Source organism: Pleurodeles waltl, chromosome 11, assembly GCF_031143425.1.
Source record: "Pleurodeles waltl isolate 20211129_DDA chromosome 11, aPleWal1.hap1.20221129, whole genome shotgun sequence".
Taxonomy (NCBI): domain Eukaryota; kingdom Metazoa; phylum Chordata; class Amphibia; order Caudata; family Salamandridae; genus Pleurodeles; species Pleurodeles waltl.
Genome location: NC_090450.1, coordinates 942,851,749 through 942,875,658, shown reverse-complemented (window position 1 = coordinate 942,875,658; position 23,910 = coordinate 942,851,749). Strand labels below are relative to the sequence as shown.

The following is a 23,910-nucleotide window of genomic DNA, read 5'->3' as shown; positions in this document are numbered from 1 at the left end:
TTCACTCTCCGCCTTCTTGAATGGAGATTGTCCTGCCACCAAAAGAGTATACACCTGTTGTAAGATATTTGCAGCATAGTGCACAGACAACTATGTTGACCCCCTTTTTGCCCCTCTTTCTGAGGTCCTGTTGTTCATCCTTTCCTCTGTCCAGCAGGGCTCTGCTATGGACACTCTTAAAGGATATTTGTCTGCTATCTCGGCTTTTTTTTTTAAGGTTGCCTGATTTCCCTTCTTTGTTTAAGTTCCCTATTTTATATGGGTTCCTCAAAGGCCTTACACATCTTTTCCCTCCATCTTCGTTCATTATGCCTCAATTAGATCTGAATTTGATTTTGACCTTTATGATGTGCGTTCCTTCAAGTATCTCCATAATTGTCCTCTCTGGCTTCTCACTTGGGAAACAGCCTTCCTTGTGACCATTTCATCTGCCTGCAGGGTGAGCTGCAGGCATTGTCGCCTAAGCCACCCTACCTTTCTGTCTCTCCAAACAAAAGTGGTGCTTCACACTAGAGCCTCTATTCTGCCAAAAGTGGTTACGCCCTTTCATGTAGGCTAATCTATTTCCTTGCCTACTTTTTACGTGCCCCTACATCCTTCTAAGGAAGAGGAGACAAAAAGCATTGGCATTCTACGTTGATCGTACGAAAGAGTTCCGGGGATGACAAACTCTTTGTAGGGTATGTGGGTGTGAAGAAAAGTCGTATTCTGCATTAAGATCTGCTTCGCACTGGCAAAAGGAACCTCAAGAGGGTTTGCATGCTCATTCTACCTGAGCTAAAGCTGCAACCACTGCATTAGCCATCAGGGTTCCAGTCCTTGTCATCTGTCTGGTGGCAACGTGCGCGTCTCCGCACATGTTTACCAACACTCCTGCCTGGACAGTTGGGTCTGTACGAACAGACACTTTGTCTGTTTGCTCCTGCAGGACTTTCTAGTATGAACTTGGGTCGCTATTCAAAGGTAAGGAATCCGTAAATTAGAAATCTGTAACAGATGAACAATTTGCTTAACTTAGGTAACACCTCATCTGGCAGAGTCAATATCTAACTTCAGATTCTTTACCAACACACCCATCCTTCCCGCTCTGTGAACTGATTTCTAGGGGCAGAAACTCCTCTTTCAGGGCCTTCGTTTTGATGTACAAGTAGGCAATTTCTTCATGGCTCTGCGCTTCTGCTGTGGAAAGGCGTGAAAAGAAACTGTGACAGCGTGCCAGGGGTGGTGCCTATATGTGAGCCTGACACAGACGATGTCGACGACAGACATGGATGCGATCGACGCCACCTAATGGCACGCTGGGTTACTGTTCAAGAAAATCTTCCGGATCCAATGAGACCTGGGGAGAATTCAAAGGTATGGAACCTGCAGCTAGGTAGTTTCTTCCAGATAAGTCGTTACTGAAGGTAAGTAACTTGTTCTTTAGCACGCAATACACAAACCAAATGAAAAAAGCAAATGCTTATTAAATATATTATTGACACACCTCTCAAAATTATAGAGTCCATCCTCTAAAGGGCATTTATGGAGCCCTCTACTTTTGTATCAAGAGTATTTTCTTGCCCTTGAATATCAACAGTACAGGCAGGCCATTTGCTAGGCCTGATGAGCGAGACCTGTTCTGAAAATGTTGAAGAGGTGGATGGTGGGAGTGAATGGCTGCTTGTGCTTGGTGTACAGATTTGCTTACTTGAGACATTTGTCTCAATTGTCTCTCTTGAATGGCACGTGTATGTCCTTCCGATTAACAAAACACGCTTCAGCAACCATGTTTTTGAATTGTCTTCCTGCATGCGTTATTCAGCAAATAGGATGTTAATTAGCCCTCTGTGTAATCAGGTTCATCAAACATCTATGAGCAGAACTCATGTCTCCTCGCCAGTGTGTGCGATGACGTGTAGTTGCTAATTCTTGCAAAATTACATCTTATTGAAAATTATTTTAAAGACATGCAAGCATCAGTCTTTACTTTTCAACATGCCATGGAGGCTTATGTTTTGTAATAATGCATCCGGTATTTGGTGTATGACACTCACCTGGCCCCTCTACACCTCCAGCGTCTGCTCCTTCTGCTGTTATATTTATTATACTCGACACATCTTTCTGGGGCCATTCCCCTACCAGTGGCCTGGCTGTCCAGAGTGTGTTTGAGTAGAGCTCCACAAAGTGGATGTTTGAGGTCCTGTAAGTATGTGTTTTTCACTCTTCCACATACATGGGCTGTGCAAACACAGCATTTGCCTTATTGTGTATTTGTAGCTGTAATTTGGATCTTGTTGTGGCTTTGGTCTTTGACACCAGCGTCTTTGCTCCATCTCCTCTGCAAGCACTTGTAATTCTGTCTAACTGAATGGATATTTTAAGATCCTCCGAGAGCCATGCTTCAAAGAAGAATAGGCAGAATAGATGAATGACCCTTTGGTTTGATGAATTAGAATGGATTCTACGTCCACGGAGTGGTTGCCACGAGGTGAAAGGAATAAAGATCGCTCTCAGGAACAAATGGGAAGATTGTTTTCCTCGAACAAATGTCTCTTCTTTGCACTGGCAGTGAGTTGGGAAACAGGAAATGACAGTTTTTATGGCCTTTCTTTTTGATGCGGTCTTGCTGTGCATGAACCGTTTTCGTGAGATTTTTTGGGCCACTTAAATCACGTGTGGTAAAATCGCACCCCCTACATCATTCTGCAGGATGCGAAAAGGTCTTGTAATTGTCATGTTTTCCGCCTTCTGTGAGAGTGGATGTGATTTTACTCACCTGAGACTAAGTGTATTAATCGTGTAATTTTAGTAATATCAAATGATCTTGGCTAACGCCGGACCTACAAAAATACATGAAAACCTGTGGCTCAAAGTGGCTGACCCAAAGCCCCTGTTCCTCTACGTATTTGTTTTTGTTACGGAATTTATAACGGAAAGTCACTGAAGGCGGTGTGTAGCCAGCCCTTCGATGATGTAGTCTGACACTGGGCGAACCTGAGGTTGCAGCATGAAAGTTGCCTCAGACATTTGATTGGCTTAGTTATGTATACTGGTTCATTGTTCCCAAACAATACTGCAGCGGTGCAACAAGTTAATGTTTAGCTAAAGACTTGGCATGTTTCGAGAAAACGTGATCAACGACACAGCATTTTTTTTCAGACACTAGATTTTGTGTTTTTTTTTAATGAAGCTAAAACTCTGAGTTTTTAAATGCACAAAAAATAATTCTCACACATTTCTTTTGAATTGCGTGGCAGAGAAGATGAAATGATTGTCTTACAAGAGAGGGAGTTTTCACAACCCTTTTTTGGTGAAGTACTGAAAATATAGCGCTGACTCGGGTAGGACAAACTGCATACTCGACGTAAGGTAGTAGAGGGTCTTGCCTTGTATGGACTCTTATTTTAAGACAAATATGGTACTGGTGACTGGTGAAGAGGGCCGAGGGGGAGAGAATATTTTACTGGACAGGAGTACTCATACTCACAGCCTTGTCATACCGCAAGTGCACCCATGGTCCCTGTACTACACACATTGTTCAATCAGGAACATTCTAACAACCCCTCTCTTTTAGAATCACATGTCTGTTTAGACCAAGAGACATTTGAAAAACAGAATATTTTAAAAATAACTTCGGTTGAAGAGACAAGGAAATATAGAGATGGGCAACAAGAAAAGGGGCTCCGATACCATCATTATCAGCGAGAAAGCAATCCTGCAAGGAAGGGACTGATGTTTGGGGGGGAAAAAACAAACCGTAAAGATGCATCAAGCTGTTGCATCTAATAATTTATTTATATTTATTAATGCCACCCAAACCCAGGCTTTGAAATTTCCGATCGCTCGATCAGGCTTACCTGGCACAACGTTCTCCTGAAAATGATAACATGGATGAGACTGACTCAGGCATCCATCATCATCCTTCTGGAACACAGTTATCCGAATATACCTGGCTGCTTACGTTTGATGTCACTCAATGCTGTGCCGCTGAAACCACACAAGCCATCCATTATTGCATTATATTGAGTTGTCTTTTTGTTATTCCCAATTGCTTTTGTTGCTAAGTTATTGTTCTTCCTTTTTTAATTATAATTTTTGCTCATTACCGAATAAATAAATCATAAAAGATGCCACTAAGAACGGTTAGACACGCAAACATTACTTCCATAAAAAAGTCTTCAAAATGATGGTAGACTTTACAAATTTAAATTAAGCAATACATTATTCCCTAATATTTTGTGTCAGCCTCTCCATAGAGTGGAATTAAAGAACCCAGGGGTCAACTGTCACAATCGTGCATGCTAGTGGTAGTTCACCCCTTTTTGGTGGTGGTGGTATTGTGGTGACTCTTTGCTACCGTAATGCAGCAATGCAGTTTTTACTTTGTGCAATGGTGTACCGGTTGGACCAGTTTCACTTAATCTGTTTAAGGGAGACATTAAAATGGCGTTGAGTAGCTATGCAGCTCCATGTATTTTAAGACCTTGTAGTACGTTTTAAACATATTCACTTAGTTGAAAAATAGCAAAGATAATAAAAGAAAGAAAATGGCTCCTCCGCACAAGTTTTGTTTTGTTATGATTGGATACCTTTACTTCTCTGTTGAAAGGATGTTAGAGTCTCAAATATATGTACAGATATTTAATCTTGGTGAATGTAATAAAGGTGCCCATGGTGGAGAATGTATGGGACAGGTAAGGAAATTATGTCCAGTCCAATGATATTGGCAGACACCATCTCTTGGTAGTCTGTACTATCTCGCAATCACAAGACGATCTGTGCAGTGTCAGCCCACTGTACACAAGTGGAAATTGAAAAGGGAAATCAGTGGTTAGCCCGCCTTTTCCTACATCATTTCTCTTTTTCTCAAACAGTATCTTTGATTGCTGGTAACATATTTTTTACAGTAATGCACTTTTCTCCTAAAAGATTAAGGAGAGAGTTCCTAACCACTTCTCAGTTTTTAATAACTAGCTGTCACACCTCCGTCAACAGCTCTTTGTCTATTTCCCCTCTCCATTTCCTTCAGCAGCCCACCCCAGCCATTTCTCAAACCCATACTCCCCTTATCCTTGGCTTCTGTTAACAAGCCAGTATGTAACTGTCCATTAGCATTGTGACTATTTACCACTTTCTGAACATCAGTAAGAACCACCCCACTTTCTTATTCAGTCAACCAAACCCCACCAGCGCCTTGTACCTGGCCCAGGTGACTCTTCACCTGTCCCTCCAATGCTCACTCTTCCATCTCCAAAACAAAAAGTATTGAGCACAAAAAGTACTGCGATCTGACGACCTAGTTTTATTTAACTGACCAAGATATAGTGCCTAGTTACCCTTCAAACCACAGGCATGCTAAAGGCATACTGAAATGTATCGCGGCTCTACCCCTTTTCAGAGTTTCTTGAGCGATGTGCAAATCTGTCCACAGTGCAACCCTTTCTTACTTCTATCATAATCCACTTCCGCAAAGCCCCTGCTTTCAACCAAAGTCCTCGCTTACCGAACTCTGCTGTTGCCTCTCCCATGGGCCTCGCCTCCCTTACTCTGCTTTCAACCCCATCCTTCAGGTGTGAACTTTTGCCCTATCGTGTAGTTTTTTTCCCTGTACAACACATTGAGGCAGTTTTAGCACAATGCAAGCTTTGCAAGCAATTAGCATAATGAATCGTGTTTTGTTTAGAATCGTTAGCAATTGAAAAAATGTCCTGGACTTAAAAATAGTGTAACTGTATAAATATACTCAGTCATGTGTCCACATCCTTTTCAGGTGTCTTGAGACAATCTTCGAGGAGCCGAAGGAGAAGAATGGAGCTCTAGTAGCTGTCAGCCAGCAGAAGCGAAAGCGGGTTTTGGAGTTTCAAGATTTCACTGTACCAAGGAAAAGGAAAGCCAAGGGGAAGATAAAAGCAGTGGGTGGCTCCACCCGCGGCCGACGGGCCACCCTGGATGGCAGTGAGTTGGATGCCCTTCTCATTCAGAAGCTAATGGACCTGGAGATCTTTTTGGCCGAGGAGGATGCCCGCGAGGCAATGTGTGGCCACTGAGAGGGGAAAAGCCTGTGATTCCCGACTGTTTCAACATTGCTGGCTTTTGCAAACACATTCCCCCAGTGAGTAGGAGCAGGTGCATAGTAGACCAACCAGCCTTCTATACTACTAATTAAAAGGTGACCAGTTGATGTCTGGGCCTCTCTTTAACAAGTAATCTCATAAGCAAGAGAGTTTAAGGATGAAGCATACTTTTATCTTTCTTGTTAAGTAGCCTTTGTCCTCCTCACGCTTCAAACTCCAGGGCTCATCTGGACTAATCGCTAAGTGGACTAATCCCGTATTGTTTGAAGACAGGCATGGAACTCTGTTTTATAGTGGCATAGAGTCTGCCTTAATTGGCGAGTGGGGATTTTTTTTCTGTGTCCTGTTTCTTGCTAACTTAACCTTGTGTTCTGCCTGCCTGACCCAGTGGTACTGTGATGAATTATAACAGCTCCCGCCTAGCAAGATGGCTGCCCTGGTGTGCATTTGAGTAGCCGTAGCCCAGTGGTGCTGGGGTTGCAAACAGACATCCACCAAGGAGCCTTTGATATTCCCCACTGGAAAACAAATTGCACTTGTATATTTTGTAGTTTTCTGTTTATAGGAAATTTAATCTTAAAGAAACACAATATTAATATTACTTTTTTTTTTTTTTTCCATTAAAATCAAGGGCCATTTTAAAATATGTGTGTGCTTGCTGATGTGTGCGCTCGCTGTTGAGAGAATTATTGAGGGTAGGGGATGTGATTACCTTCTCAGGTATGCTACAGGACAGGTGAATGTCCATCTTCCTTCCATTCTTTTGTTGTGAATTTTGTTCTGTTCTACTCCTTACGTGTACTTGGAAGGTTTTGTCCGTGTGGCTAGACTATACGTATTCACACATCGCTGTTCTTGCAGATGAGAGACCCTGCCCTCTACACAATGATCATGTGCTTGTTGTATGTTTTAGAGTTCAGTTGGTTGCTGAAGTGTTCTTTACTTAAATGATTCTAATTTGCTTTGCTAAAGTTATGATGATTATAGGTCTGAAATATTTGGTTGGATTTATTTAGAGAGGTGCCTGCTGGACAGACCCTTTCTTTCCAAAAGGAACAGTGTTGCATCCTGGGATAGTTCCCAGGCAAGTAGGTCAGCGCTACACAAGGTTCTGTTTAACCTGGTCCCACTGTTACCATTCCTCTCATCGGTCCCCTTTGCTGTGCTTAGGGGATCCTTTTCCCTTTTTAGAATATTACCGGTGCGATAAAGTGAGACACAGATTTAGTAGTGGGTGAGTGAATCCATTTATTCCAAGACTTTCAAAACTGCTCCCTTAATTTTTCTACATGTCTACAACTACTGGTAGGTTATCAGTGTACCTCCACTGCCCCTCAGATAAGTGTACTGCTTGTACTCCAGATGACAGGGAGCTGGCATGAGTTTTAGAGTATAAATCTTGTAGCAGTAGTTCAGTGCCTTCTCCAAGCTCGTTTTAGGGGACTGTCACATAGCGTATGGGATCCATTTCTGGTGATGATCAGTCCTAGCAATAGCAGATGGTCGTCTTTTCAACAGTCGGAAGCAGGGTTTTCCTGTATCAAATGCATACCGCACATCTCTGAAAGGTAACCATGGTGCATGGTCCTTGCTCCATTGATATTGTCCACTTGAGGGGGTCTGCAACTCGCACCAATTCTTTTTGTGCTGACCTTCTCTTCAGCTCCCAGCCAACCAATATATTTTATTATCCTGCCTTTTTAAACTGAAAAAAACATACTCCTTATTATATATATATATATGTAGTGCACATGGTGTATTTTTCCAAAGTACTCAGAGGTACAATCTGTCGTCTTCTCAGTGGCTACCAATAAGATCCTCTGAACTCTTCCTTTAACTGGACGGATTTCTTTGATTTATTCAGACTAGGAGCAGGAAACGCAGTTCCCTGCATGCGTTATTGGCTGATCCCTTATTAATTGAACTGAAGACCTGTATCACAATTCTAACAGCTAACATAAAGTAGAAGTGGCATGTTATTGCAGGTAGTCAGTCTTAGTCCCATCCCCTCCCCACCCAGTAAAGAAGGAACAGGCAAGGCGTTCCTTAACGCAGTTGGCCTGGATGGGTCCACTTTATCGTACTGCTTACTTGAGGAACCATTTTAGGACTTTGTGATGTGCCCTTAAACATGCAGCTGCCCTTATTTTTACTGCTTGAGTGCATCTAATATTCATTGTACCTGTGTTTTGTTTTAATTTATATAAATAAAGAAAAAATATTTTTTTTGCATTTCTGTGTATTCATATACTTGCACCGACTTTAAGTGTGAAATGTTTGACAACCTTTTGATTCTCTGCTCTGGACTCTATTTGCTCATCAGCTCTTACTCGGGATGTAGCATCAGAGATGTGCTCAAAGTGTAGTTTAAACAGAAATAGAACTTAATAAAAGAACAGAGCAGGGGACTTGAGTGGAAAAAGAAACTGAAGAAGATAATTGCTAGTGATGAAAACATGAGGCTCATTGAAAGCTTGAGAAGACTAACAAGATGCAAAGAGAGGAGATTGGAGAGACTGAAACACATAAGAGCTGAGGAGTAGATCGAGGCCATTGCGGAGAGCCAAGATTTCCATTGATCGTGCCAAGTAAAGAAAATTAACTCAACAATTGAGAGGACGGTCTAATAGGTTGAGAAGAGGGAGCAAAGTTAGTTTCAGGGAGAAGGACCATGAGCAGATTTAAAGACAATGGGAAGAAATTGAATAGAATGGCCAGAGCTAGGAATATTAAAAATAAAGCGAGCAGTAAATTACATAAGCGTTTTTAGTGGCGATAACAAGGAAACAATCTGATCTGAAGCTGAAGAGTATTCCAGTAATCCTGGCAGATGAGAATAAAGACTGAAATACATTTTGGTTGAATAAACAGCGAGTCAGCGAATGGGAGAAAGGTTAAACAGTTAGAAGTAACAGATACAGGGAAAGTAAAAAGGAGGGACAACATGAATTTCGAGGAAAATACAGGAAGTCGTGAATGATGAGATAAAAAAGGCAGTAAAAAAATTGTTGGTGTGAAAGAGTGATGCTTTGAAGATTGTGCTAGACAGGCAAAAATGTGGGAGTGCAGAAACCAAAGAGGAAACGGAAGATCCAAGATGTTTTGAGTGCTAATGCAAGAAGCACCAAGAATCATCCCTGTGGAAATATTAACATAGCACCAGAGAGAGTGCAGCTTAAGAGACAGGTAAAGTATGGTTAAAGTGATCTCTGTAAAACCATGAATGTACAGATGCTTACTTGTCCCCTGCATACACTTCAGATTACAGTTGATATAGTAAACATAAATGTCACCAAACTATGAGGAACTGTGCCATCCTACATATCTCCATTTTCTATCACTCCCCTTTTTAGGTTGAGCATACAAGCGCTTTGACCTGTGGTATAAATTGTGGGCTTTTAACCATGCCCTTTGCACGCCCATCACATTCACTCGTTGATGGGCTTGCCTTTCAAAAATCCTTTATCATCATTGGTAAATGCTTTACGTTTGTCCCTCCTTGGGGCAGTTTTGTTAATGCTTTGCAGACTGGCCCTTTTACATGGATAATTGCACGAGCACCGATACGTTTGACTGCGAGTGAACTTCTTTTTCTTTTTGTGTCTCTCCTTCGTGCTCATGCTGGCCATGGCGCTTTGAATCGGCTGTCTTATGTCAACTGTTTTACTTTTCAATTTAAGTGGCAGGTAGAGTCCAGTCAGGAATTTACAGCTCTAATTCGAGCAAACACGAGACCCATTACATTGCAAATGCTTGTTTATCCTGTGGCCTTAAATCCTAAAGACCTCGAGATGTGCTCAGCAATGTTTTTGCTTCACAAGCAGAATACAATATTCTGTTGATATGGAGCTGAGCCATAATGGAGAGTATCTCCACCCTTGACTTACACTTTTGATGAGGACCGGCTCGAGGAGACATAATGTCCTGGAACTGAGTCAAGAAGACCCATGCGAAGGTCAAAGGCTACAGAGGAAGCTGCGAGGACAGTGTATCTTTTTTATCTGAATGCATGTGCATTCTTTTAATTGGCAGTCTGTGCCTGGGCCTGTTATCGAGAGTGTAGACATGAATGTGGCTTGGAAAAGTCGCTTGAATTCCTTTTGTTTCGTTCCATGAGTCTCTGCATCTTCTATTTCTGAACTGGGAGGAACACCATGGTGTATCCTTTGCATGGAAATTCCTTCGGTTCAGGGGCCCGGTCTATTCAAGACCCGTGTGAACCCACCGTCCTATGGCCTTTAGTTGCAGAGTTGCCACAGTTACAGATGCTGCTCTAATTCTAAAACAGTGCCCGAGTTCCGGGTGAGAGAGTAAAATAAAACATATGTTAACAATACATTATTGTTTAATAGTACACACTTTCAAAATGGAAATACTTTAAATATCTTTTCTTTCAATTTTCACATGCCACCTTAAAGCCAGAAATCCCTGGCAGCAATACTGAGGTGTAAATGACAACATTTGAGGGATGCTTATGAATTCACCTCTGTGATAATTAGCTGCCTAAGACAAAATGGCGCCCTAATGTAGACAAGATATTCTAAACCTATTCAGATCATTCAGTATTTCAAGAGACAGGTGATAAAGTATTTGTTCAACTGATTATTTTCTCAGTAAAAATAGGGAGTACACATGCTGACAGATATTGCTTTATATCCAATCAAATAGGTTTTGTTCTTTTCTTTTAGTAGGACAAGGGTGATAAGTTAAAGCAGAGGCTTCAGAAGAGGAGATAGTGACCAGGGAAAGGGATGCCTAGCTTGCTGGGAGAAAGAAAAAGCAGTTGGTACACAAAGTTTTGGCAGGGTTCAGGAAAGGAAACTTTTTTTTTTTTTTTTTTTTTTTTTTTTACAATGCCATTATCTCCATGCATAGCTATATTTTTAAGCATTCGGTCATATGTAGTTGGTAATAGGTGTTTGCCTCCTCAATTGCATAAAACATTCCAAGAGGGGACACATTTGTTTTCCCCCAAAGTGCGCATGTTCCACATATAAAGTGAGCGTTGTACTATTACTGCCATTGAGTACCTATAACCCAGGAAACATGTGTAGCGCACAGGCAAAGGGGAAATATGCACATTATCCTCTACAAATTTCTCGTTATTGCTACTACAAAAGTTCTCACCAGACATGCCGGCAAATTCTAGAAACTCTTGCAGCTTTAAAAATAGTATCAAGCAAACTCCACCGTGAGAGTTTTTATTCTTTTATATTATTTTATATGAACCTGTTCAAAGCCCTATGCCCTGCTTGGGAAGGGGAGATTTCACTGGTATGAGAAGTAGCATGAAGACAAGAATGATGACTGAGCTGAAATATAGCCCCTTGTTCAGACAGCAGTCGTTCTGTACAGATTTCCTATGGAGTACACCATTTTTTTATGGATATATTAACAATCTGGCATTTTCCTATATTAGGCATCACAATCCACAGAGAATCCAGTTAGTTGATCTATTATAGGCCGTCTTGATGCTTCGGACCTTAGTCAAATAATTACTAGTCCCACACATGAGCAGGGTATATTTTAAAATTGAACCTAGAGAAGAGGCCCAGTTGACGTGGAAGTTAATCTACTGTCTCTTATAGAATATCTGCTCTCTACCTCAGTGTTTCTAAGACCCTCAGAGGCTAATTTAAAGCAGCCAAGTGAATCCCTGCTGCAAAAGAGCTTCAACCACTCGAGTGTCACTTTGGGAAATTTATTGTCCCTAGTGACTAAAACACCTCGAAATCAGTGTTAGATCAGTGAACCCCTAAAGGATGGCACTGACATGCGAACCTTCCTGAAAGAGTGTCTTGCAAAAAGCTAGCTAGAAATCTCAAATTTAGTTTTTGGCTGCAATGGTGATCACATGGAAGCTAAGGACTGTTAAGATGAAATTCATTGTGGTGGTTTATTTCCTTGATGAAAGGTCCGATATTTCAGGTCAAGTGTGGGGGGGATATATTATCGCTCCTAGTAAAGACACATTCTGTTCAATATTTATATAAAACTACTTGATGATCGAGGGATTTTTTTATTGGTTTGTTTATTGTTTTATACTTAACAAAATAACTTTACATCAACTTTGTGTGCCTTCGATTCCGCCCATATCCCCCAATAACCTCCGACCACTGCACTCATCAATCAGTGAAACAGTTGTATTACAGATACATATACATACTCCGACTGTGTTCTTATTATCCATCCACCTGTATGTTCTCCCATCAAGTTGAGCCTAACCAAGTAATGCCATGTGAACCCTCATGTGTACCTCTGGCCCTGGCTACCCCATCTCTTTTCAGATTTCCGTTGGCAACCTCATCCCATATATACCTCCCTTTCCACAAGCTTGCAATGATCCATTCCTGTTTCCCAGTCGTGGTGCTAGGGAGGTGTCCCACAAGACCCACTTTTGAGCGATATCCCTCTTGGCCACCATGCAGCCCAAATTCACTATAAGCTTCTGGTACTGTGACACATCTGTCGACCCCCTACATGCCCAGAATCTCCAATCTGGGCTGTAGGTTGAGGGACATCCTGGTAGCTTCCTCCAACAAACCCCGTACCATCCCAAAAATCCTGCACACTGGGACAGCCCCACAATGTGTGTAACAGTGTGCTTTCCATCCCACATCCCCTAAGACAATCTGCACTCTCCGCTCTACCAATTCTGTGCAGTAAGGGTCTCGTGTAATATGTTCCGTGTAGGATTTTGAGGTGGATTAGGCAGAAGCTTGCCCTAATTGCCACCTCTGTGAAGAAACTCAATGCCATCTGCCAGTCTTCATCACCTGTCTCCTCCAGTTCCTGTTCCCACCTGTCCTGCAATTTTAGTAGGGGGGGTTTGTGTATCCCCTATTATATTTATATGTGTATCCCCTATTATAGTGCCATACGTCAATGAAATACGTTTGCTGTCCACTCATCAATCCAACAGTCTCCCTTCCAGTGGGGAGCCTTCCTGGGTCTCCTCCTCTAGTGACACACATTCCCTGAGGGCATGTCATAATTGGCCATAATGTAGCCATTGCCTCTCTGGAATCCGCTATTCCTTCCTCAAATAGCGCAACTGTACTACCTCATTGATGTCCCAATCATCTACCAGTGTGGAGAATCTAATCCTATCCACAGAAGCCCGTAAGTGGACCTACTGACCGCATCCGGATCCCTCAACCAGCTGTGTTTTCGGGGTCAGTCTAGTGCTCCAGCCCATTTCCCTAGTTGGACTTCTCCAGGCATCCACTACTGTCCTAGTTGCAGGGCCTACCCTGGGAGCTAGTCCTCCTCCATATAGAGCATTGTAGATAACTCCGCTTGCCCATTCCTATCCTGACGGAAGGCTTGGTCCCCCAATCCGCATAAGCCGTCGCTAACTACGCTCATCTCTGCTGCCTCATAGTATTTTTGGATGCATTGTAGGGCAATACCCCTCTCCTCGTATTTGGATCTCTGGAGAACCTTTAAAGCAGTGCGGGGTTGTCCCCCTGCCCAGAGGAGTGTTCTTAATAATGTGTCTATCTTGGTGAGCAGTGCATCCGGGATTCTACATGGACTGTTTTGGAGGATATACAACAGTGTACGAAGGGCCACCATCTTGAACATTGCTGCCTTTCCCAGCAACGAGAGGGGCAACGTGCACCAGTGCTTAACGTCACGTTCTAGCCCTTGGAGCATAGGTACCATATTCACCTCGTAGTGCTCATCTGGATCGCGAGTTATCCACATTCCAAGCTAATTAAACCTCTGTGCTTCCATTCTGAGCAGTAGGGGGTAGTTCTTCCGATGTTCAAGAGCCTGTCGGGAATAGCAGGGATTTCTCCCAATTTATGGCAAATCCAGAATATTTGCCAAATATGAAAAAGATATCCCGCAGTCTGGACAGGGTCTGTTCGGGTTTCGTTAAGAACAACAGAATATCATCTGTGTATAACGATATATGCTATTCCTATCCAGTGCCTTCCGGCCATCCCAATACTTGTGCATCCATCCATACCCATGTCACCAGTGCTTCTGTCTCCAGTGCAAATAGGATCAACGAGAGTGGGCATCCCTGTCTCTCTGTACCTGAAATTTGCGGTAGGTGTGTCCACCTACCTTCACTCTGGCTTTCGGTCAGCGGTATGACAGTCTGACCTACTTAATTTATTTTGGACAGAAGCCCATTTTGACCAGGACCTCAAAAAGATATGGCCATTCCATAGAGGCAAAGGCCTTGTTAGCATCAAACAAAGCAATAATTTGACCCTCATTTGAAGCTCTCACCACAGCCAGATTATGTAGTCTCCTCAGGATCAGCCTGGTCGATTGACCTGGCACAAACCCAGCTTGAGTGGAGTGTACTAAATCCGTTACCGCCTCCCGTAGCCTCGTTGCTAGGACCTTTGTCAAGATTCTGGCATTGGGATTGAGCAAAGAAATCAGCCTATAGGACTCACACTAATTATGGGTTTTCGCTGCCTTCAGACTCAGAACTTCTGTTGCCGTCTGCATATCTTCTGGCAGTTCCCCTGTCGTAAATGCAGCCATGTAGGCAGCCTGAAGAGGCTCTGCTGTCCTCTTCATCAGCTTCCAGAACAGCTCGATTGGTAGACCGCTTGGGCCCAGAGCTTTTCACGCCTGTATCAATCCCATGGCCTTGGACTCCTCTTCCACTGAAATGTCTGCCTCAAGGTCTCTCGCCTGTTGTGGTCCCAGACGCCTCACTGAGCAGTCTTTCACAAAGTCTAGTATTTCCAACTCGGTGACCTGCAGTTGTGTGCTGCAAAACATTTCCAAATAGCCTGCAGAGGTCTTTGTTATGCGCTGGCTATCGCTCACTATTTCCCCTGACTGCCAGAAGTTAGAAAATTCAAATTTCTCTCCTTTCCCTGCTGCCCAGCCTTTCCAGCAGTTTGCAAGCTCTGTTTCGGGCTTCATATATGTGTTTCTGTTTTGCCAAGAAAGTCATTTTTATTTCATGTCTAGCCACTGTCATATACTTGGTCCTCTTCAAGTCCATTGCAGGTTTCAACTGGCGCGTGGGGGAAGTTGCAAAGTCCCTCGCTAGTTGTGTCAGCTTTCCAAGGCGGCCATCCTACTAAGTCTTTCCCTTCTCTCACCAGTAATAAATCACTCCCCTCATTGCGACTGTATACGCTTCTAAGAGGTTGATCGGGCTCTGTGCCATTCCCTTGTTTTCCTCAAAGTAAAATTTGGTGGCTTCGTCTAGTCGTTGGACCTCTTGTGTATTTAACAGGTGCCAGGTCTTCATTTTCCAGACATCTTCCCTTCTACCGGCCGGTGGGCAGAGTCGCTTTTAAAGGCAAGTGATCACTTATCCCCCTGGCTAAATATTCTGCCTCAAGGAATCTATTTAGGGAGCAACCGGGGGTGAAAAAAGTCATGTCTAGGGTACATATTGTGGGTATTCAAGTGATAGGAATAGAAGTCTCCAAACATCACACACCCCCATTGCCTGTGTAAATCCTTCCAATTTCCCTCTAGTCACCTCTCCTGCTGACCCCTTGCTCATTCTAGGTAACTGGGTATCTAGTGCGAGGTGGAAGGCTCCTCCAACTACCAGAAGTGTCGGAGGGGCCTCCAGTGAAACCATGCCTACCCGACGGAGTGTTTCAGTCTGTAAGCCATGTGAGGCATATTCATTGATCAGTAGAATATGCTCGCCTTCACGTTCCCCCAATAGTGCCACATAACACCTGCCGGCATCTGTCCATGTGAGGGTCATATAAAATGGTAAGGTCTTTTTAGGAAGGATGATCTCCAGCCCACTGCCCCCCCCCCAATATTCTGAAGTTTACTTTGTGTAGTAGGCCAATCTATATTTACTTTCCCCATGCTACTGTGTTCCCCTAATAAGATGTGTTTCCTGTATGAACACTATGGGCCTTATTACGATGTTGGCAATCTTAAGACCGCCAGCCTCGCAATGGCAGTCCGACCGCCCCATTATGACTGTGGCGGAGCCGCCACGGTCCAACCGCCGACACCGCCAGGCTGCAGCCAGCCTGCAGCCCGGCGGTTGTAATCTGCCAGGGCAGCGCTGCAAGCAGCGCCGCTCTGGGGATTATGAGTCCCCTTCCACGAGCCTTTCTGGAAAGACTGGTGGGAGGGGGGAAGGGACGGGGGAGGGAACCCTGCACTTGGCATGGGCATTGCAGGGGACCCCATGCACAGTCACATCGTGCATTTCACTGCCCAAATTACGGGCAGTGAAATGCGCAACGGGTGCTGTCGCACCCAATGCTCCACAACATTGCTGCTGGCTCAATTACGAGCCTGCATCCATATTGCGGTGAGTGTTCCGCTGGGCCAGCGGAACACTCCTAATATGGTGGACAAAAGACCTCCAGTAATGGCGGTCTTTTGCCTGCAGCAGCTTCAGCAGTCCTGTTAAAGGACCGCCGAAGTCATAATGAGGTCCTATGTCTGTTTTATGCCTGCCCGGAACCTTAGTAACCAGACCCCACTTTACCTTGCTTTGTAGCCTGTTAATGTTCTACATTAACAGCATCATTGCCTGTACTTGAGTCACGGTGGTTGTATATCTCCTCCTCTTCCTGTATGGCTCATCTCCAATTGTGCATGGTCTGCCTCCCCCCATGTGCCTTGGTACTCCAATATGATGTAAACAATACCTAAAACTCCCCCACCTTTCCGTGTCCTGAAAATACCCCCCCCCCGCAAATTCATGGTACATCTGATACCCAAACAATAAGCTTACAACAAAGTTCCTTGCTTCTGTCGCTGGGACGCAACCTGAGGCCTCGCCTACAGGGCAGGCTTTAGGCCTTCATCTCTTGCCTCATTCTCTGAATTCAAAATAGGCTCCCTTGCCTCTCGCACCCAATGGGGCCCCGGGAAATTTACTCTCTTACAGCATTCTGTAGTATGCCTGACCAACAAATAACGGGCCGATCACACCCCCCTAACCCAGATGTTGAGCCATCATGGGAGTGGCCACAGGCAAGCTCTCGCCTTCTGGTTCCAGGTTCATCTCTGTCCGATCTGAACTGCTGCCCTGCTCCTCCGAGACTAGTGCCCTCAATTTGTTGTTTCTGAGAACGTCCCTGCAGTTATTAACTTCCATCCCTGTTTTCTCCTGGGCTGCCTTTATTTGTTCCTTTGTAGGCAGTGCTTTAAATGGAAAACTAGAAGTGCAGGTACTCTGTGCCAGAGTACCTGCTTGTTTCTGAGAAGTGCCGGTACTCTCCAATTAAAAGTATTACGTTTTTCTTGAGTTATGCCGGTACTCTCCCTCGCAAAATAAAAAAGTGCCGGTACTCAGTACCGGAGAGTGCCGGCCCATTTAAAGCACTGTTTGTAGGCGAGATTATGGTGCACCCGGTGTTCCGCTTCAGAGAAGGGGCCTGCTGCCATCTGGTGTCTTTTTGTGTACGGGACCACGATCCCAAGCATTCCAACCACGTCCTGGCCTCCTGCGCCGTTAAAGTGTGCTTTGTCCCCTTGAACTATTTGCAGCTTTGCTCGATAGGTGAGCTCATATCTGAGATTTAACTGCCATAACAACCTCTTGACCAGTATAAACACACCTCATATAGTCTGGGTATAGGTCTACCGATAGGCCTTCAGTGAACCAGAGTCCGTGTTTCCCCGCCACTCGCAAGACGACATCCCTGTCTCTGAAGTTCATAAGGCAGGCTAGGGGATTGGGCGCCGGACTGCCCCCGGGGGTGGAGGTCGTGCAGGAATTCTTTGCGCCTGCTCCACCAAGCAGAACCGTAGTGGTGACCCTGCAGGACAGTTTTTTGCCAGCCATTCCACCACAAAGAGTTCCACATTGGGCTCCTCAGCTTTCTCCGGCAGACCCACCAGTCTGACATTAAGTCAACAGGATATACCCTTCACATTTTGTAGTCTGTTGGTTAGTGCCTTTACGTCCTTTACCATAGTGGCGCATTTCTGTGTGAGTTCCTTAAGTCGACAAGGGGGTGGCTAGTTGGTCCTCTGTTTTTTTACGCAGTTTGCCAGTTTTATTAAGATCTTCGTGCAGTAGACCCATCTTGTTCAGAACAGCGGCGATTTGCATTTCTAACAAAACCTTTGTGTCCCTTATGCCCTCCAGGATTGTCACTGTGTTGGTGGCTAAGGGGTCTGTCTTCCCCTCTGCCCCCACTTGGTCAGTCCCCATTTTGACTGTACGAGTTTCCAGTGTGCTGTCTTTGACCGAGCAGGGCTTCCATATCACATTCACGGCGTGTCCTCCAGAGCTCGCTTTGGTTGGGGTAGTCGTAGAACCCAAGATCAAGTGCAGAAGGATGTCTCCTCAACCAGGAGAGAGAGGTGCAGGTGTTGGCGCAAGGATGACAGTCGGCCACTGCCATCCTCCAAGACCCAGTGTGGTCTACACTCTTGCAACTGCTTTTAGTGGTCTGTTTCTTCCCCCACCCACCTGTTGTCTATTGCTTGGTAGGTTTCGCGTCAGGCCCGAGGCAGGTGGGGTCACTCCCAGTGCCAGGCCACACCTGCGCAGTCATTCCTTGTTGTAGCTCTCTAGTTCCTCCCACCATGCACTCCTTCTGCCTCTCAAGTTCTTTTAGGGGGGGTTGAGGGGGAGAAGGCCTCCCCGAAATCTCACTCGCCAGTCTATTCTGCCCCCATCATTGAGGCATGTGACCTGAAATTATGGGTCAGGCAGTAGGTACAAGAAAGAAGGCTTGGAACAAGGAACTGAAAGCTTTTGGTGATCCCACAATTTAGGAAGAGCACACTGGATAACGGGCACCTGCATGTGCTAAAGGTGCGTCTGTGGAACCACGCATCTAATAAGATTAAGAACTTGTGCAATTTTGCCTTATTTTTTTTAAAAGTATTTGAAAACCTACCATACCAATTCAGCAGTACCTTTAAGGTAATGGGAGTTATGTCTAACACCTGGATACCAGTTCTAGTTTTGGCACTATATAAACTTTGTGATATTTGGACTCCAGCTTTGGACTTTACATGGGTACACATGCTTGAATGGTTTCCCATCTTCAATTCGGAATCCCCTGGTATTTTACAATAGCAGTAAAGCATTAATAATGCCTATAAAGCCATAGAATAGTGTTGGTTTAGTTGCACATTCCCTTCTATCTTTAGCCAACGAGGTAAATGTGCTCTGAGCTCCACTCCCCTAGAGGCAGACTAGTTAAAATTCTATTCCATGTTGTGTGTGAAGAGATTCCTCTGATCGCTGTGCTTTGTCTTTTAAACAATTGCTTGATGTAGCAAGTTTCTTCAAGGTTCATCTAGAATTAACTCACAACCCGCCAGTGGCGGGCCGTCCTTTAGGGCGGAGGGCCCACGCCCTCCCACCTTTTGCCCTTCATGAAGAGTGTCTGTCAGGCTGAACAAAGGTCAGCCTGACAGACCCTCTCCATGTTCAGCTCAGGCAGCCAGGAGCAGACATGCGCGATTTGCGCAGACTCCTGGCTGCCTGAGCTAAACTTTGCTGGGCTGAAGAGGTCACAGCTCCTATGGGCGTGACCTCCTCGACTCAGCAAAGGTGCCTCGAGGCCCTCCCCTGGGTGACGAGGAAAGCATCACCAATTGACTTTGACCTGGGCGCTTCAGGTTTAAGCCCTGAAGTGCCCAGGGCGAGTGTCAATCAGTGACACTTCGTCACAGAGTGGGGTGGGGTCAGCAGTCTCACTGACCCCATCCCACTCTGTGACGAGGCTGGGACTGCTGCCTTCCCGAGGGAAGGCAGAAGTCCCAACCCTGCTGGGACCTGGAGGCTGAAGGTAAGTGTGTGTGTGTGTGTGTGTGTGTGATTTAAATTGAATGTTTGGTGCACGCGTGCATGTTTGAGTATTATGAGTGTTGTTAATGGTTGTGCGTGCGTGTGTGAGAGAATGAGTGTGTGCGATATTTTAAAATGAATGTTTGGTGCGTGCGTGCATGTTTGAATGGTATGAGTGTTGTTAATGGATGTGCGTGCGTCTGTGTGTGAAAGAATGTGTGTGTGTGTGTGTGTGTGTGTGTGTGTGTATCCCACCCGTCCTCCTCCCTCCTAAAGCTGCCGGCCGCCACTGCAACCCGCCTTTAGCAACCTCATCATATGTTGAGACTTTTTCATCCACTTCATATGTTGAGACTTTGTATGGTGTTATGGGCCATGGAAAATACTTCTGTGAATAGCTAATTCTTCTAAACGTTGAAAGAAATCCTATTTCAGGCCCTTAGCCATATTTGGGTTCAAAACGATTTGCACAGATGACTCACACATGGGCTGTAATTACTGCTTTCATCCTAAATACAATGCTGTGAATTGCAAGATGTACTGCTTGTTTTCTGTCATAATTTCAAAGGACAGAGTGAGGCCTTACCTTTGTTTTTGAAAATTCATCACCTAGCTATACCGGTCATCAGTGGGTGGGGAGTATTCCTGCACATTCCTTAAAGGTACATATTTCAATACTTCTAAAATCTCATAAAGTGGCATCCTAGAGGAAATGTCTTCCACCTCTGAGGATCCTCCTGCAAAGGTTGCAAATAGCAGGACATACCTCAAATACCAACTTTAGAGATTAACCCCTTCGCTGCCAGACCTTTTCACCCTCAGGTGCAGGCCTTTTTTTGGCTCTTTGGGGCAGTTCGCATTTAGAACCTCATAACTTTTTGCCCACATAAGCTACCCATACCAAATTTGCGTCCTTTTTTTTCCCAACATCTTAGGGAATCTAGAGGTACCCAGAGTTTGTGGGTTCCCCTGAAGGAGACCAAGAAATTAGCCAAAATACAGCGAAAAGTTAGTTTTTTATTTAAAAAAAAAAGGGAAAAAAGGGCTGCAGAAGAAGGCTTGAGTGTCTTTTCCCTGAAAATGGCATCAACAAAGGGTTTGCGGTGCCAAAATCGCCATCTTCCCAGCTTTCCGGAACCGGCAGACTTGAATCAGAAAACCCAATTTTTCACAACACAATTTTGGCATTTTACTGGATCATACCCCATTTTTACAATTTTTTTGTGCTTTCAGCCTCCTCCCAGTTAGTGACAGAAATGGGTGTGAAACCAATGCTGGATCCCAGAGAGCTAAACATTTCTGAAAAGTAGAGACAAAATTCTGAATTCAGCAATGGGTAATTTGTGTAGATCCTACAAGGGTTTCCTACAGAAAATAACAGCTGAAATAAAAAAAAAATATTGTAATTGAGGTGAAAAAAACAACCATTTGTCTCCACGTTTTACTCTGTAACTATTTCCTGCGATGTCAGATTTTTGAAAGCAATATACCGTTACGTCTGCTGGACTCTTCTGGTTGCAGGGATATATAGGGCTTGTAGGTTCATCAAGAACCCTAGGTACACAGAGCCACAAAAATGAGCTGCACCTTGCAATGGGTTTTCATTCTATACCCGCTACACAGCAATTCATTTGCTGAAATAGAAAGAGTGAAAAATAGGTATCAAGAAAACCATTGTATTTCCAAAATGGGCACAAGATAAGGTGTTGAGAAGCAGTGGTTATTTGCACATCTCTGAATTCCAGTGTGCCCATACTAGCATGTGAATTACTGGGCATTTCTCAAATAGACGTCTATTTTACACACTGTTTTACATTTGGAAGGAAAAAATGTAGAAAAAGACAAGGGGCAATAACACTTGTTTTGCTATTCTCTGTTCCCCCAAGTCTCCCGATAAAAATGGTACCTCACTTGTGTAGGTAAGCCTAGCGCCCGCGACAGGAAATGCCCCAAAACACAACGTGGACACATCACATTTTCCCAAAGAAAACAGAGCTGTTTTTTGCAAAGTTGCCTAGCTGTGTATTTTGGCCTCTAGCTCAGCCGGCACCTAGGGGAACCTACCAAACCTGCACATTTTTTTAAACTAGACACCTAGGGGAATCCAACATGTGGAGACTTGTGTGGCTCTCACCAGGTTCTGTTACCCAGAATCCTTTGCAAATCTCAAAATTTGGCCAAAAAAAACACTTTTTCCTCACATTTCAGCGACAGAAGGTTCTGGAATCTTGGAGGAGCCACAAATTTCCTTCCACCCAGCGTTCCCCCAAGTCTCCCAATAAAAATGGTACCTCACTTGTGTGGGTGGGCCAGGTGCCTGCAACAGAAAAAGGTCTGAAACCTGTAGAGATTGAGGGGATAGCACAGCAAGTTGGTAAGCACATACTTTTCTTTTATACATCTTTAGGCTGACTCTGCTTTGGGGACTCACACAATTGAGGTGTCATTTTACTTGGGAGACTGAGGGGAGTGCTGGGGAGTAGGTATTTTTTTCCGGAGCGGTGATCCTAAAAAGAAATGTCAGGAAAATATGCTTTTTTAAGCAGATTTTGAGGTTTGCAGAGGAGTCTGGGTAAGAAAATGTTAGGGAATCCACACAAGCCACACCTCCCTGGACTCCATGGGGTGTCTAGTTTTAAAAAGTGGATTTGGTAGGTTTCCCTAGATGAAGGCCGCACCCGGGACCAAAAACATAGGTGCACCTCCCCACCCCCCCAAACACAGGTAGTTTTGTAATATATCATTTTGATGGGTCCTCGTACTTCTGTGATGTTCCAAACACTAAAATTGTGAAAAGAAATGCACTTAAATTATGTTAAAAAGACCCCACACCCACCAACCAAGTTTGTGGCATGCTTCATCATCGGTGTCCCACCTGAGAAACCTAGCGTGTCACAGGTGTGCTGCGACGCCTGATTAAAAAGGAGCAGGTTTTGTCATTTTTACCACACATACTGATTGCATTTGGCACAAGGGTGAGTGATGGTTCAGTAGATCAAATGTTATTAACAAGAGATTTCACAAAAGTGAAATGCACTGTTAATAACTGAAAGGCCAAAAAACTGAACCAATGACTCATAGCTCGTGAGCTGTAAAGCCACATCAAGGCACCAACCGTTTTACAGTCCATTCACACACCTTTCATACATGACATGCACAAGACCATTCACGCCGCCAGCCAGGGGCCCAGCACATTACAACACTCGCATCGACAGACAGCGCCACTCAAGGGCCCATCACTTACAAGCACCACCACCACGCACACCGCCAGCCAAGCGCCACCCCACGCACACCGCCATCACTTTTTGTTGTTGTTTATAAACAACAAAGAAACCACTAAATAATTACAAAATAAGTACAGAACTACAAACACAAAAGCTTTAACTGAAAACATGACAGAAATGTGAGACTGAACATCTGACAATATAAAACAGGCAGTTTACGCTCACTGTATTTCCCCAAAATATTTTGGGTGTGGTAACTCCTGAAACAGCCGGCCACACACAGCCCAGGCTTTGAAGGGCAATCGGGGCAGTACATCCGGCTCTCCCTCCGGATACCTCTTCGGGCACATACTCTACATTTCTTAGTGGGCAAGTCTTTTTTGGGAGTGGGAGGAATGTGATCTGGAAAGTGGGGATCTTTCAATCTAGCCACATCCTCCACCACTGCTACTCTAGGAACTCTTGCCTGTTCCACCACAATAAGGCTCTCTATCACTGACTCCTGAAATTTAACAAATCACAATAAAAGCATTAAAAGTTGCCAAATGAAATAAATGTAGGGCCAACTTTTTATACCACATGTAAGACTTACGAAGAGCAGTGTAAGGTTCCAACCTCTGAACTACTCTATCAACACCATGATGTCCCTATTGTAGTCCAAAATGCACGCAGGTTTGCGCACTTCGGCAACCTGACCCCAAACAGTCACAGGGGAAGTAAACTCATCATGGATGATAGATAGCATGTACACATCCCTCCTGTCTGAAAATTTCACAGCTAGCAGCTCATTATTCCGCAAGGCACTGCTCTGTCCCCTCTCAAGTTTTTTACACACAAGCTCCCTTGGATAGCCTTTCCGGTTAGAACGGATTGTGCCACAAGCAACAGTGTCCACTCTAAACAA

At 44.4% G+C, this 23,910-nt stretch overlaps 1 protein-coding gene across 1 annotated transcript in view; it reads left to right on the top strand.

The window, feature by feature from the left end:
- Positions 1-8,288, top strand: part of PRR14L (proline rich 14 like) — a 317,487-nt gene extending 309,199 nt beyond the window's left edge. The window contains exon 9 of the mRNA XM_069215089.1: positions 5,753-8,288. Coding sequence (XP_069071190.1) covers positions 5,753-6,029 — 277 coding nt within the window. The 3' untranslated portion in view covers positions 6,030-8,288. The remainder of the gene's footprint in view (positions 1-5,752) is intronic.
- Positions 8,289-23,910: the final 15,622 nt, after the last annotated feature.